This window comes from Diaphorina citri, unplaced genomic scaffold (genome assembly GCF_000475195.1).
Source record: "Diaphorina citri unplaced genomic scaffold, Diaci psyllid genome assembly version 1.1 scaffold637, whole genome shotgun sequence".
NCBI classification, from domain to species: Eukaryota; Metazoa; Arthropoda; class Insecta; order Hemiptera; family Psyllidae; genus Diaphorina; species Diaphorina citri.
Genome location: NW_007378070.1, coordinates 85,357 through 98,009, shown reverse-complemented (window position 1 = coordinate 98,009; position 12,653 = coordinate 85,357). Strand labels below are relative to the sequence as shown.

The 12,653-nt window shown below is 40.4% G+C and overlaps 1 protein-coding gene across 1 annotated transcript in view; it reads right to left on the bottom strand.

The window, feature by feature from the left end:
* Positions 1-11,393, bottom strand: part of LOC103510732 (arginine-glutamic acid dipeptide repeats protein-like) — a 31,193-nt gene extending 19,800 nt beyond the window's left edge. The window contains exons 1-12 of the mRNA XM_026824711.1: positions 11,006-11,393; positions 6,523-6,765; positions 5,999-6,147; positions 5,119-5,837; positions 3,698-4,995; positions 3,320-3,459; positions 2,692-2,974; positions 1,746-1,895; positions 1,541-1,697; positions 653-728; positions 342-346; positions 89-172 (exon numbers count right to left, since the gene is read on the bottom strand). Of these exons, the coding sequence (XP_026680512.1) occupies positions 89-172; positions 342-346; positions 653-728; positions 1,541-1,697; positions 1,746-1,895; positions 2,692-2,974; positions 3,320-3,459; positions 3,698-4,995; positions 5,119-5,837; positions 5,999-6,147; positions 6,523-6,597 (3,136 nt within the window). The 5' untranslated portion in view covers positions 6,598-6,765; positions 11,006-11,393. The remainder of the gene's footprint in view (positions 1-88; positions 173-341; positions 347-652; positions 729-1,540; positions 1,698-1,745; positions 1,896-2,691; positions 2,975-3,319; positions 3,460-3,697; positions 4,996-5,118; positions 5,838-5,998; positions 6,148-6,522; positions 6,766-11,005) is intronic.
* Between the last annotated feature and the right edge of the window lie 1,260 nt (positions 11,394-12,653).

The following is a 12,653-nucleotide window of genomic DNA, read 5'->3' as shown; positions in this document are numbered from 1 at the left end:
CTTATCTGATTTTGTATATTACTATTTAGTCGTTATTTTAAGAGCTCATTGTCAACATTTTACGGTATTAATAAAGGCTATTACTTACCATGAGGGGGTAGAGGTGAGTGCAGGGCCGCTGCCAAGGCATGAGCTCGCAGTGCATCCAATGAGCTGTTGAGTGCAAAAGGCACTCGTAAATTTTTTGTAACCAAAACCAAAAGTCAGCCCAAAACAATCACCCTAAGGCTGATTAAGAGGCTGATGAAAAACGCCGACCCCGTCTGAACACGGGAAAAGGCGAAGAAAAAGAGGAGTAACTAATCTAGCTTACGTTTCATAAGAATTCAAAGGTTTCTTACCTCCTCTGAAGTTCCAACCAATGCGGATCAAACGGTCTCGAAGCGTTCTTAATGAGATCTTCCTTGATTCTATCGTTGAGTTCTCGCTCTCTCAATTCTCGGATCTCTCTCTCCCTCTTCTCTCGTTCCAAATGCTCCAGCTCCAGTCTATGAAGGTGAGAAAAATCCAAAATTACAAGTTAGAATAAAGCTAAACTAAGCATTTTGTTTTTAAAAATCGGTATATTTAGCCTGAGTAATACCATTGGGTGACAAAAAGACCCAAAACACCCAGTTTTCAAAAGAAATATTCGACAAAAACTACGTTATACACTAATGGGTTAAGAGAGTTCACTGTGGGGACATTTTTTACGGACGAGGAAGAAGAGGAGGAGGAGTTGCGGGCATCTGTGGAAGAGATGAAGGAGAAAGAAATGAGTATCTATTGTAAAACCATTTTTCCCCCCCAACAGATTGATAGAGGGAACTATGTATGAAAATAACAATGGAGGTCTTATGGTCCCGAAATCAAAGAGCAGGATAAAAGAAAGCCAGATGATAGAAGAACGAACCTTATTTGTTCAAGATGAACCTGCAAGCTGCTCTACGTTCCAAGCTATGTAACTAGGTATTTATATATGTCTGAATTTTTCAAAAGATTTTACCTCGAAACCCGGCACATTCTTTTGCCTATACGTGAATGGAAAAGTTTGCTCTAAAAATTTTGCTCCGATCGGGATTTGAACCCAGCACCTCCGGCAAATAGAGTGTAAGACTGTTACTTCGTAGATTTGTTTAAGCTTAACCCATCTTTTAGGGGCAGTTGCCCTACACCTAAGCCTCACGTGGATTTCACCAAATGACTTAATGACAGATTTCACTAATGGGAGAATTTTTAATGATCCAAAAAGGAGAAGTTTTTAAAAACTTTGTTTTGGATCATAAAAACTGCCTTTTTGATAGTTAAAAATTCTCCCATTAGTGGAAATCTCTCATTAAGTCATTGGTGAAATCCACCATCATAGTGGGCTGTTTTCACCAATGACTTAATGAGAGATTTCACTAATGGGAGAATTTTTAATGATCCAAAAAGGAGGAGTTTTTAAAAACTTTGTTTTGGATCATAAAAACTGCCTTTTTGATAATTAAATTCTCCCATTAGTGGAAATCTCTCATTAAGTCATTGGTGAAATCCACCATCATAGTGGGCTGTTACTTACTGATAGCAGAGGCAGGCGGGGAGGCTGTGGCAGTCTGGTGATGATGATGGTGGCTGTGCTGATGATGATGACTGTGACTCTGAGGGCCGTGGTTTGTGCTCACTGAGGAGGATGTGGTTTGGGATAGGGTCGCCGATGCCACGTGACTTAGACCCGCCTGTAGAGGAGAGAACACCATCATAGTGGGCTGTTACTTACTGATAGCAGAGGCAGGCGGGGAGGCTGTGGCAGTCTGGTGATGATGATGGTGGCTGTGCTGATGATGATGACTGTGACTCTGAGGGCCGTGGTTTGTGCTCACTGAGGAGGATGTGGTTTGGGATAGGGTCGCCGATGCCACGTGACTTAGACCCGCCTGTAGAGGAGAGAATATTATGGATTTTATTCAATTGATTTATTAAATTGAAATATTAAGTGTAATTTAAAGGCATTTTAACTGTGTTTTAGGCCAACTTCAATACTTGTCACAGATGTCTTTTCTAACTAAACCTCGATAAATTTTATGATCAATTGATTTATTAAATTGAAATATTAAGTGTAATTTAAAGGCATTTTAACTGTGTTTTAGGCCAACTTCAATACTTGTCACAAATGACTTTTCTAACTAAACCTCGATAAATTTTATGACTTTTTGAGACGAATTATGATACTCAAATAGAAAATATCCCGGGGGAATATCCTCATAATGGTCTCAATTGATTTATTAAATTGAAATATTAAGTGTAATTTAAAGGCATTTTAACTGTGTTTTAGGCCAACTTCAATACTTGTCACAAATGTCTTTTCTAACAAAACCTCGATAAATTTTATGACTTTTTGAGACGAATTGTGATACTCAGATAGAAAATATCCCGGGGGAATATCCTCATAATGGTCTACTAAGTGGGATAGGGTCGCCGATGCCACGTGACTTAGACCCGCCTGTAGAGGAGAGAATATGGATTTTATTCAATTGAAATATTAAGTGTAATTTACTTAAAGGCATTTTAAGTAACTGTGTTTTAGGCCAACTTCAATACTTGTCACAAATGTCTTTTCTAACTAAACCTCGATAAATTTTATGGCTTTTTGAGACAAATTGTGATACTCAAATAGAAAATATCCCGGGGGAATATCCTCATAATGGTCTACTTACTAAGTGTTTAAATTACCTGTGATAGTGCAGGACTAGTGCCCCGTTTCATCTTATGCTGTACGGAGGTAGCTGAGCTACTGGTAGAATGAGATATCGTCTGCTTGCTATGTTCCGAGTGATGATGCACAGAGCTCGAGTGATGACTGGAGTGATGCATAATCTCCTGTGCATCCTCCTCCCTCATCCTCGTAGTGACTGATGATGATGAGTGATGATGTGTCATCATGGTAGTGCCATCCTTACCCCCTTGCTCATGAGGGCGGGCCTTATGGACCAACCCTGTAGAGGTGGCGCAGCTCCTGGGCCTGGAGACGGAGATGTAGTCGCCAACGTTAACAACAACAACAACAAGATTTGACCCATATATACAGAGGCCTCAGGTGAAATAAAAGCATGTAAAAATAAGGCAGATTACTTGACTATTTTTCTTTCAGTTTGCCTGTCTCACAATAACTTGAGGACTTTGATAAATTTTGATGAAATTTGAAGCGTTTAATACATAAAGGAAATTTTGTATACAAACATTGGACCCAATTTAGCCTCTGGGGCTGGAGGCCTTACTTTCCGAGTTCTACAGTTCACTAAACCACAAGAAAAATAAATCTAATCCGACAGGTAAATTGCGGACGGTCATTTTCACTTACCTAAGTTGTCTAAGTGCAGGAGTATCGGGGTATCCAGCAGCTCTAGGGTTAAACCTATCAAATGGAGAGCTAATAGTTTCTATCGGACCTCGGGATGGGGGTTTAGTAGCTTCGGGTTTCTCTGGAGTTGCCACCTTTCTCTGCGAAATGAAAATCAAGTCGGGTTAGATAAGAAAACGCGGGGAGTAAAACTAAGCAAAAAATGCAACAGTGTCAGAGTGAAATGGAACTTAACTTCACTAAACAGGGAGAAAACTGCTAACCCTAATCAGTTTACCAACTCGCAGTTTTTATCCAAATTCCCTGTAAGCATCAGGTCCTCACGTATAAAATCTACGATTTACATTAAAACAATATTAAGTATGAAGAATGTTAAACAGATTGCAAGGGGTCTGCGGAGGGGGCAGATAACTCGGGAGCAATGACCTCTTGTTTGATTTTGAGGTTCTGAGGTTCCATCTGTAGATTAGTAGCTGCCGCCGCATTGAACACAGGGGGGGAGTTTCTCTTATCCACACGGTGTGGATGGAAGTGAGGCAGATAGAACTGAGGGAAGGGTTGTGGGGGTTGAGAGGGGGACATGCTGGAGAGGTTGAGGGCAGACTTCTCTGCTTCGGAGTAGGGTGGATAGATCATGTTGGGTTCCTTGTTGGGTGGAGTAGCTAGGGGGGAGCGGGGTTGACTAGAATAGGTTGTCAACTGCATGGGACTCTGAGTGTCAGGTTCTGGGTTCATATCTTGTTCTCTATTCTCCTCTAAATTATTATTCTCTATTACTTCACTCTCTGGTTCCTGCTTGATAGTGGATTGTGTAAGCAGGGTTGGATCTTCAGGTAGAGGTGGCGGTACAGGTTGTACAGGCATGGTACTAGCAAGTAGTTCAGAGTTAGGAGATTGACTAGATACAACATGGTGTGGTCCACTAGCATCCACTGTGTCAGGAGACACTTGCTGTTCATTCTCTTCCTTAGGAATTATATTCTCACTCATTGTATTGCTATTCTCCTGGATCTCAAACAGACCTTCTCTCTTGACAGTCACCTTGCCAGGGGCAGGTGGTGCCTCATCAAATGGTTTACTAGGTAATGCTGTCCCACTGGTTACTTCCAGGGGACGATTCAAGTTATTGCCAAGTCCCAGGCCTGGGAAGATTGGATCTTCTGTCTTTGGTTTGGCATCTACCTTCACATTAAACTCTGGTTCTTCCTTTACTTCTTGTTGTAAGGAGTCAGAGAATTTCATTGAGAGATCAGCTGAGGTTTCCATGTTGGGTTTCAGATCAGTTGTCTCTTGTTCTGGTACAAGGGTAGGTGGAGGTGTTTCAATAGGAATATTAGTCTCTGTATCATCAGCTGTAGAGCCACTCTCTGATGTTTCTTCTGAATGACTCTCAGTTCCTTCTCCTCTCTTCTTCTTAGCAGTTCCATTCTCTACCCCACTCTCCTCATCCAATGCTCTCTTCTTACTCTTGCTCGGGGTTTCAGGTTTATTCTTCTTCTTATTCTTATCACTAGGAGAGTTTGAATTACTTCCACCAGGGGATTTAATCTTCTTATCCATTTCATTGTCTGGTGTGCTTCGCTTCTTACCGCTATTGTTCTTATCCTTGGTAGGTGTCTCCTTGGCTTTATTCCGTGTTCTCATTCTGCCAGGTGATCCCTCAGGCGACTCGTCTGGTCCTGATGGGAAGAGGTAAGGGTTTGCCCCATCTGTCTTGTTATTATTAGCGTTAGGTACGGTCTCCTTGGCTTTATTCCGTGTTCTCATTCTGCCAGGTGATCCCTCAGGCGACTCGTCTGGTCCTGATGGGAAGAGGTAAGGGTTTGTCCCATCTGTCTTGTTATTATTGGCGTTAGGTACAGCAGGAGGGAGTTCGCCATATTTCTTAAGGTAAGCCCGACACTCTGAACACAGTAGAGCACCTTGCTTAGGTCCGGAGGTAGCATGTTGCCAGTCTCGTGAGTTTGTAGTGAAGCAATGTGCACATCTGAACCCTGAGTTATCTCTCGAGTCAGAATCATCTTCTTCCTCTTCATCTTCAGTACCTGAACTCCCTTCACCTTGTTCCTTAGGGTTAGGGGAAGGCCGAGCACTTGGTTCTTCCTTAGGTGTTCCTCCCCTCGTGTTCCTTGTGTTTCTAATACGTCGCAAGGAGCCTTGTCTTCTTCTCCTATGCGGTCTATTATTATTAGCGCCTGGGGTTTTCTTCCACAGATAATAGAACTCTACTAACTCTGCCACATCCTTGTGAGGCAGCAAATCTTTACGAATGCGGAAGAAATTCTTTCCAAATTGTCGTAATCCTTTCACAAACCGTTTGGTTTCTTCCTCACACCATTTCTTTTCGATACCCTTGGGTACAGGACATTTCACCAAGGCTTGCAATGCTTTGCCCGGGTCATAGCTACATTCATGCAGAACATCCAGAGCATTGATAGTGGTATCATCACGTGTAGCAGCCATACAGCCATCATCTGCAGAACCACCATCACACATCCCAGCGAACGCAGCCATAGACCTTGCAGCCCTCAGATAGACTAATAGGTCTCCATCCAATGTCATAGCAGGCACCCATCGAGAACATCCAGAGCATTGATAGTGGTATCATCACGTGTAGCAGCCATACAGCCATCATCTGCAGAACCACCATCACACATCCCAGCGAAGGCAGCCATAGACCTTGCAGCCCTCAGATAGACTAAAAGGTCTCCATCCAATGTCATAGCAGGCACCCATCGGATCTCTTCCCTCTCCTTGGACATCTCAGGGTCAGGGCCTAGGTCAGCAGGGGACAGGGTAGACCCTGGCCTGTACTCGGGGAGGCGGGCCTGAGGAGAGAAATAAAACACAAGTTAAGAACCAAGTACTTGGATGTACGAGCGACTGTAAACAAAGTATGTAGATACTAAGTACAAGTAAGTAAAGAAATACACAATTTTCCCATATGTTTTTGGGTCTCATCAGAACTACTGGGGCCCAGTACAAGACCTTCCTGTTAGAATTACCTATCCTAGTTAGTTACCTGGTGGGCAGGTCCGATACGGATTTCGCCCTCCCGCTCAAAGGACGATGCATTGGCTCCGGCAGATTCACTCATTGTATCCTCTAGGGGGGAGCGTTCCGTTTCAAATCTCAGTGTTTAACGTCCAATGATCGCCGGTCTGGCGATTGCCAAGAGTTGAAATCATTGCCGAGTTAGTTACCTGGTGGGCAGGTCCGATACGGATTTCGCCCTCCCGCTCAAAGGACGATGCATTGGCTCCGGCAGATTCACTCATTGTCTCCTTTAGGGGGGAGCGTTCCGTTTCAAATCTCAGTGTCTAACGTCCAATGATCGCCCGGTCTGGCGATTGCCAAGAGTTGAAATCATTGCCATTTGAGGATAGAACGTATTCTCACAGAAACTACTTTGTCTTCTTCATTATCATGTAATGACGAGAGTGGTTCTGTAAACAGAAAAGCAAACCAGGACGTCGATAATTAAATTATTGAAAAATGTAAACAAAACACTTCAGTACAGAGTCTACAGGTGAATGTGTCGACTCGTGATGGAAATTTAGGGAAAGTAAGAAATTGTATGGCAAGTTATGCATTAAGTATCTACTATCTACCTATAACCTTTGCATAGGTAACTAATGGTTTTGAGGGAGCCAAATGACCTTGACCTAGAAACAAGAGTTTCAAGGTCAGTTTTGCTTTAAACTCCGTTTAGAGGGACCAAACTTGAGGACTCAACCTTAAGTAGGTACCTTTAGACAGGTCTTTCTCAAGGTCATTAAGTACTTAGACCTAGTCACCTTGACAAGTTTCAAGGTCATAATAGCTTACATAAGTAGGTACTACTTACCCCCGTTACTAAGGCCTTGGCAGTTATACTGTGACTTAGAACCTCTATCAAACTGATCTATGTAATCCCAAAGAACAAGGTACCTACTTGTTACTTGTACCAATCTGATTACATAGCTGGTATAGCTGCTAACTAGGTCTTTCGCCCAAAACAAGTTAGACAAAGGTGTTCAGAGTGTTGAAATGTTACTATCTACACAAAGGTTCTTCAAATAGAGAAAAATCGAAACCAAAACTAACGCCATACTTACGACACTATCATAAACGGAAAAATATAAGAAACTACCTAGCCTACTTACCCAAGTACTTTCATGAAAACAAAAATCATAAAAAAGAAAAGACGAAGGGAAATTATCTGTCTCCCATTCCCCCACCCCTCGAGCACTTAAAACAGTTTTGAAGAGCATTTCCGGAATTTTATTGTCTTTCAAGTTTTACAGAACATTCTACTCACTCAAGTGTTCAATACGTTTATGCAGTCAGCTCAGTGACATGTCATTATGATTCACATGAAAAGATAATGAATGGTAAAACCAACACTTTCAAAGAACCCTATAGGAGACCCTAAGTACGAGGTCAAACCAAATGCAACAAAAATGTGACCCAGGGCTATCATCCTTTAAAGCAAATTTACGTCTTTGCTCTTCACAGTAAGATTACTTAGTACTTTGATAGATCAGTAGGCAAGTAAGTAGGTACCTACTGAAATTACCCTTACTTCAATAAGTGCCTCCATACTTGCCTAAACAGATACTTATTGATTGTTCTTCTCTTAGTAAATTTAAGCTTACTTACATGTATGTTAGTAGGAATAGGAAAGTACACTTACTTACCAATCATACATGACCATTAAATATAAGTAAGTAATTATCATGAGATCTTAATCACATTTGGAATGGTTAAATAGATATTGGTATAGGTAGGTACACTGCTAGGTAAGTATGCAGAATGGTACTAAAACTTCAAGGTTTTATTATATCTAGGTAGGTACCTACCTACTTTTACCTACCAAGTAAGTATCTATCTACTTACCTTCCTACTTACAAACACAAAACTAAAAGAGTATGTACAAGATACGATCCAAACTCCAGGGACCTTCTTCTTCATCCTTGCCTTTTTCCATGTTCAGACAGGGTCAGCGTTTTTCATCAGCCTCTCAATCAGCCATAGGGTGATTGCTTTGGGCTGACTTTTGGTTTTGGCTACAATTTTTTTACTTTCTATTACTACAGTATAGCGGAGCTCTACTACTTACGAGTAGATGTCATTTGCAATTTTGCACTCAACTTTTGCTTTTCTTTAACAAGGGAAATTTTAGGCTAGTATCCTGTTTAAAGACCCCCAGTCAGACCATACTTAAGTAAGTAATAAGGAAAAATAAAAAGTATAGAATGAAAGATGGTGAGTTTTTTATTACCTCTGCTTATTTCCAAATCTTATCTCAGTGGATAGGTAAATTATTGTAAGATGATTTTTCACAGAAAATCAAACAGGTAAGTACTTAGGTGCCTAAACACATACTTAGGTAGGTTATGTAAGTGTACACAGCATAGCTAATAAGTACCTACATTGTCTCTCTCTCAGTACTTACTTACCCAACTAGGTAAGTACTTATATTATCTCTTGATTGTCAGTACCCAGTACATACCTAATTGTTAGGTAGGTACCTACTTTACATGATTATGGGTAAATAGTTAGGGGATAGGTATAGGATACCTACAGGTAATTATTACCTAAGTATGTAGGTAGGTAAGTACCTACATTGTAAATTGAAACTTCCCATAGAGATAGAAAATAGGTACCTCCCTGTGTATATAGCTACAGTGCTATTATGATCAAACATACTCTTTCCTACTTAGAAAATGTGCACACCTATTTAGTTACCTAGTGTTTCATCACTGTTTTTATTTTGTAACAATGATATCTGCTAAACTGCTACTACTTACCCATCTTGTAAGAAGTATGCCTCAAAAAATGGGTGAGAAGACACACAATCATTTAATACTTCCCGGGTAGACCCTGGCCTGTACTCGGGGAGGCGGGCCTGAGGAGAGAAATAAAACACAAGTTAAGAACCAAGTACTTGGATGTACGAGCGGCTGTAAACAAAGTATGTAGATACTAAGTACAAGTAAGTAAAGAAATACACAATTTTCCAATATGTTTTTGGGTCTCATCAGAACTACTGGGCGTAATTGAAATACCTAGGGGTGCAGTGAATTTGTTGTTGATGATGAGCATTTAGATTAGGATTTTTAAATGGCAAGCAAACACATTACCATTTGACTAACCATGTCCTTTTAAATTGCCTATCTGATTATTTAGTGAGAGGTGCTTATCTTTTTGTTTTAGTATTATTACCCCCAGGTCTATTATCTCATATTGAAAGGCACTTTGAACTAACACAAAGTTAACCTGCAAATATAGACTTAGGGTCTGTGAGTTAACCTGCAAATATAGACTTAGGGTTTCCGAGATCAGATCATATGATCAGATGAACAATGAACCACACAGTTTTGCCTGATACTTGGAGTGCAGTAAATCTATGCAGATGACATCCACATTTTTTTTTTTTTTTTATCTGGCAGAAAGGGCTCTATTACTTGCATCCAAATTTACCTTGATAGGTATCTTCATATTGGTTCATTTTTGAAAATTATTCATGCATATGGGTGGAAGTACAAGATTGGGGTCTACAATGTCTCAAGACTATGGCCAAATAGTTTCCGAGCATTCTCAATGGTAAGTAAAATGTAAGAGTAACATGGGTTTCTAGACCCCAAAGGTTGTGAGTTCTATAATCACTTGCTTCCGGGACTTATTGTCTCATGTTGGAAGGCATTTGAGCTTCTCTTCAACCACAGATGAATGAAAAACATGGAATATGATAGTGATATACTACAGTTAACATAAGATCGTAGACTTGGGTATGAATTAATGGTTAATACTGAGTTTCTACCAACAGTGCCACCTTATAGGTAAAGGTTTATTGAAGTAACACCAAAATACTAACAGGCATGTATGTATTGTGTTTCATTTTCTACCTGTAAATTTTTGACTTGAAAGTCGTTTTATTGATTTGTTGTAGCACACGACATGCTGTTATTATTATGATTATGATTATTATTAAAAGTATTAGGAATAATGGGCCTAATAGGTACGTACGTAAATACCTAGGTACATATAGATGGATAGGTATTAATAGCTATAGATACCTACCTAGATAAAATGTAGGTAGTAAAATAAGTATAAGTAGGTAGGGATGTAAATGAGTTGCAAATATATCGATAAATCGATATATCGATATATCGGCCCCTCAAATATATCGATATCGATATATCGGGGGAAATATATCGATATATCGAAGGAACTGGCACAAACAAGCAGTGACCAGTGTTATTATAGGGTTAGGTTAAATGCAAGAAGGAGTTTTCACAATTAGAGCAGTGATTCGTGTTATTAAAGGGTTACGTTAAATACAAAAAGGAGCTTTTCTTTTCCATGGACGTGACTTCTGCATAATTACCCAAGATAAACCCACAAAACATCTGATCCTCAAAGCCAGACTAGTCAAGCAACATTGTCGTTGCACAGACAAGCAAGCCTACTTGTATGCTGCCGATCAATTAATTTTATTACCTGTCAATGTTCTATTTCACCAGCCCCCACAGGTAATAGGTGACAACCTGACAGACGGAAATCCATACTTATGATGGGTCCCTCTCCCTGTCTATCCTGTATAAATAGGTAGGTGGATAATGGCTACCAAAACATTGACACTCTTGAGACAAACACTTCACTTCATTGGACATAGGAGATGCTATGGATAGGGCTACTTACTTCAGTTTCCATTATGAGATTAATCCAAATATATTAGCATGGTATCCAAATGGTTTGGTAATCCAGAGGTTCAAGTTCACTTCACTTGCACACACAAAACCAAAAAACTTATTTCTAATTATTAATTTCTTGTAGGTAGGTAATTATCATAAAATTTGTACACGCCCTGTACAAAACGAAGATTACCGCTTGGAAATTGGAAGCTTTACCACGAATTTCGGTCACAAGAAATCCAAATCAAATTGGGTGTTAATTAATAAAAAAAGTTAAACTATTTGTTGTAAATTAATCACATTTTTTTACAAACAAAAACTTCCGATTCCAACTCCAGGCTATGGTGTCTAAATAATCGCCATTTTGAATTTAATTTTTCTCGTGTTAACAAGCGCCCACCATTTGCTTACAAAATAATATCTTCCCCTCTCTACATGTTTACCCCTCCGATACTTGAAGTATACTGGGTGAACCATGGAATCTGTGCTCGGCGCCCCCCTCCGGCCCTTTGCTTTTTATTTTATTTTATTTTTTACTAATCAAATAGAGTTCGAGTGTGAAATTACTTGAAAAATATCTAAGTACCTACCTACCTATATACCTACCTACTTGTTTTTTTTATTTATTATTTTTTAAGCTAATAATTCAGGTAAATTCTGTCTTCTATGTACCTACCTATTTATTTTTGGTCAGTTTGTGTGAGGCGGGTTTGAAAGCCAAATAAAAAGAAAATGACCAAAACCCTGACCATTCCAACAAAAGAAAACACTCGTTCAGCATTGATCGTGATGTTTACCTCAAATTCAGAACCCCAAAAAATAATTTTCCATCCAGTAGAAATCTGAAGACACGGGAGGTCGCATAGAGCCGCGGTATATACAAGAAGAAGTAGTATGAAGTGATTATCCGTGTGCTACAATGCTATATCGCCTGCACTATAATGCACTGTAACATCCCGTATGGACAACAGGGTCGGTCATAGTTCAAACGGGGCCCCGGAGACCAGCTCTAAACAAGGGGCCCTAATCTCCACATTTATTTATTTTTTTACGAACACTTGAGAATGCATTCCCCATGGATCACTGAAGTGAAGCAACGTGGAGCGTGGTTGGTATCCGAATGGGTGACCATCTGGGCAATCGCGTGTTGCTGGTCTAGAGGCAAAACTGCTGGTTCTGAGCTGGGCTCTTTTGAAGAGCCCGGGCCCAAATGAATCCCCCCCCCCCTGTAAGAAGAGCCCTGATAGATATTGAGGCTTGTGTTGAATGCTGGTGTGACATGGGGTCTAATTACTGCAGAGGTCGGCTCAGGTGTGAGAGGTTGGGAGGTGCAAGAACGAAGTGAGAAGGTAGGTATCGTGGGTTCGAATCCCGCAACCAAACTTTTTTTTTTCAACAGGAGAAACTGCTCGGAAGCCTTCAGCTGTTCAGAAGCTGTATTGAATCAGAGAAGCATATACTAGCATGATGTCCCTAACCATCACCCGTCCAGATACCAACCAAACACAACGTCTCTTAACTTCAGTGACATTTGACTATCACCCATCCAACTACCAACAAAGCACAACGTTGCTTAACTCCAATGACATGTTACATTAACTTCATTACACTCACTCACTCACTCTCTAATGCGTGTGCGAGTGTGTTACAAGTTT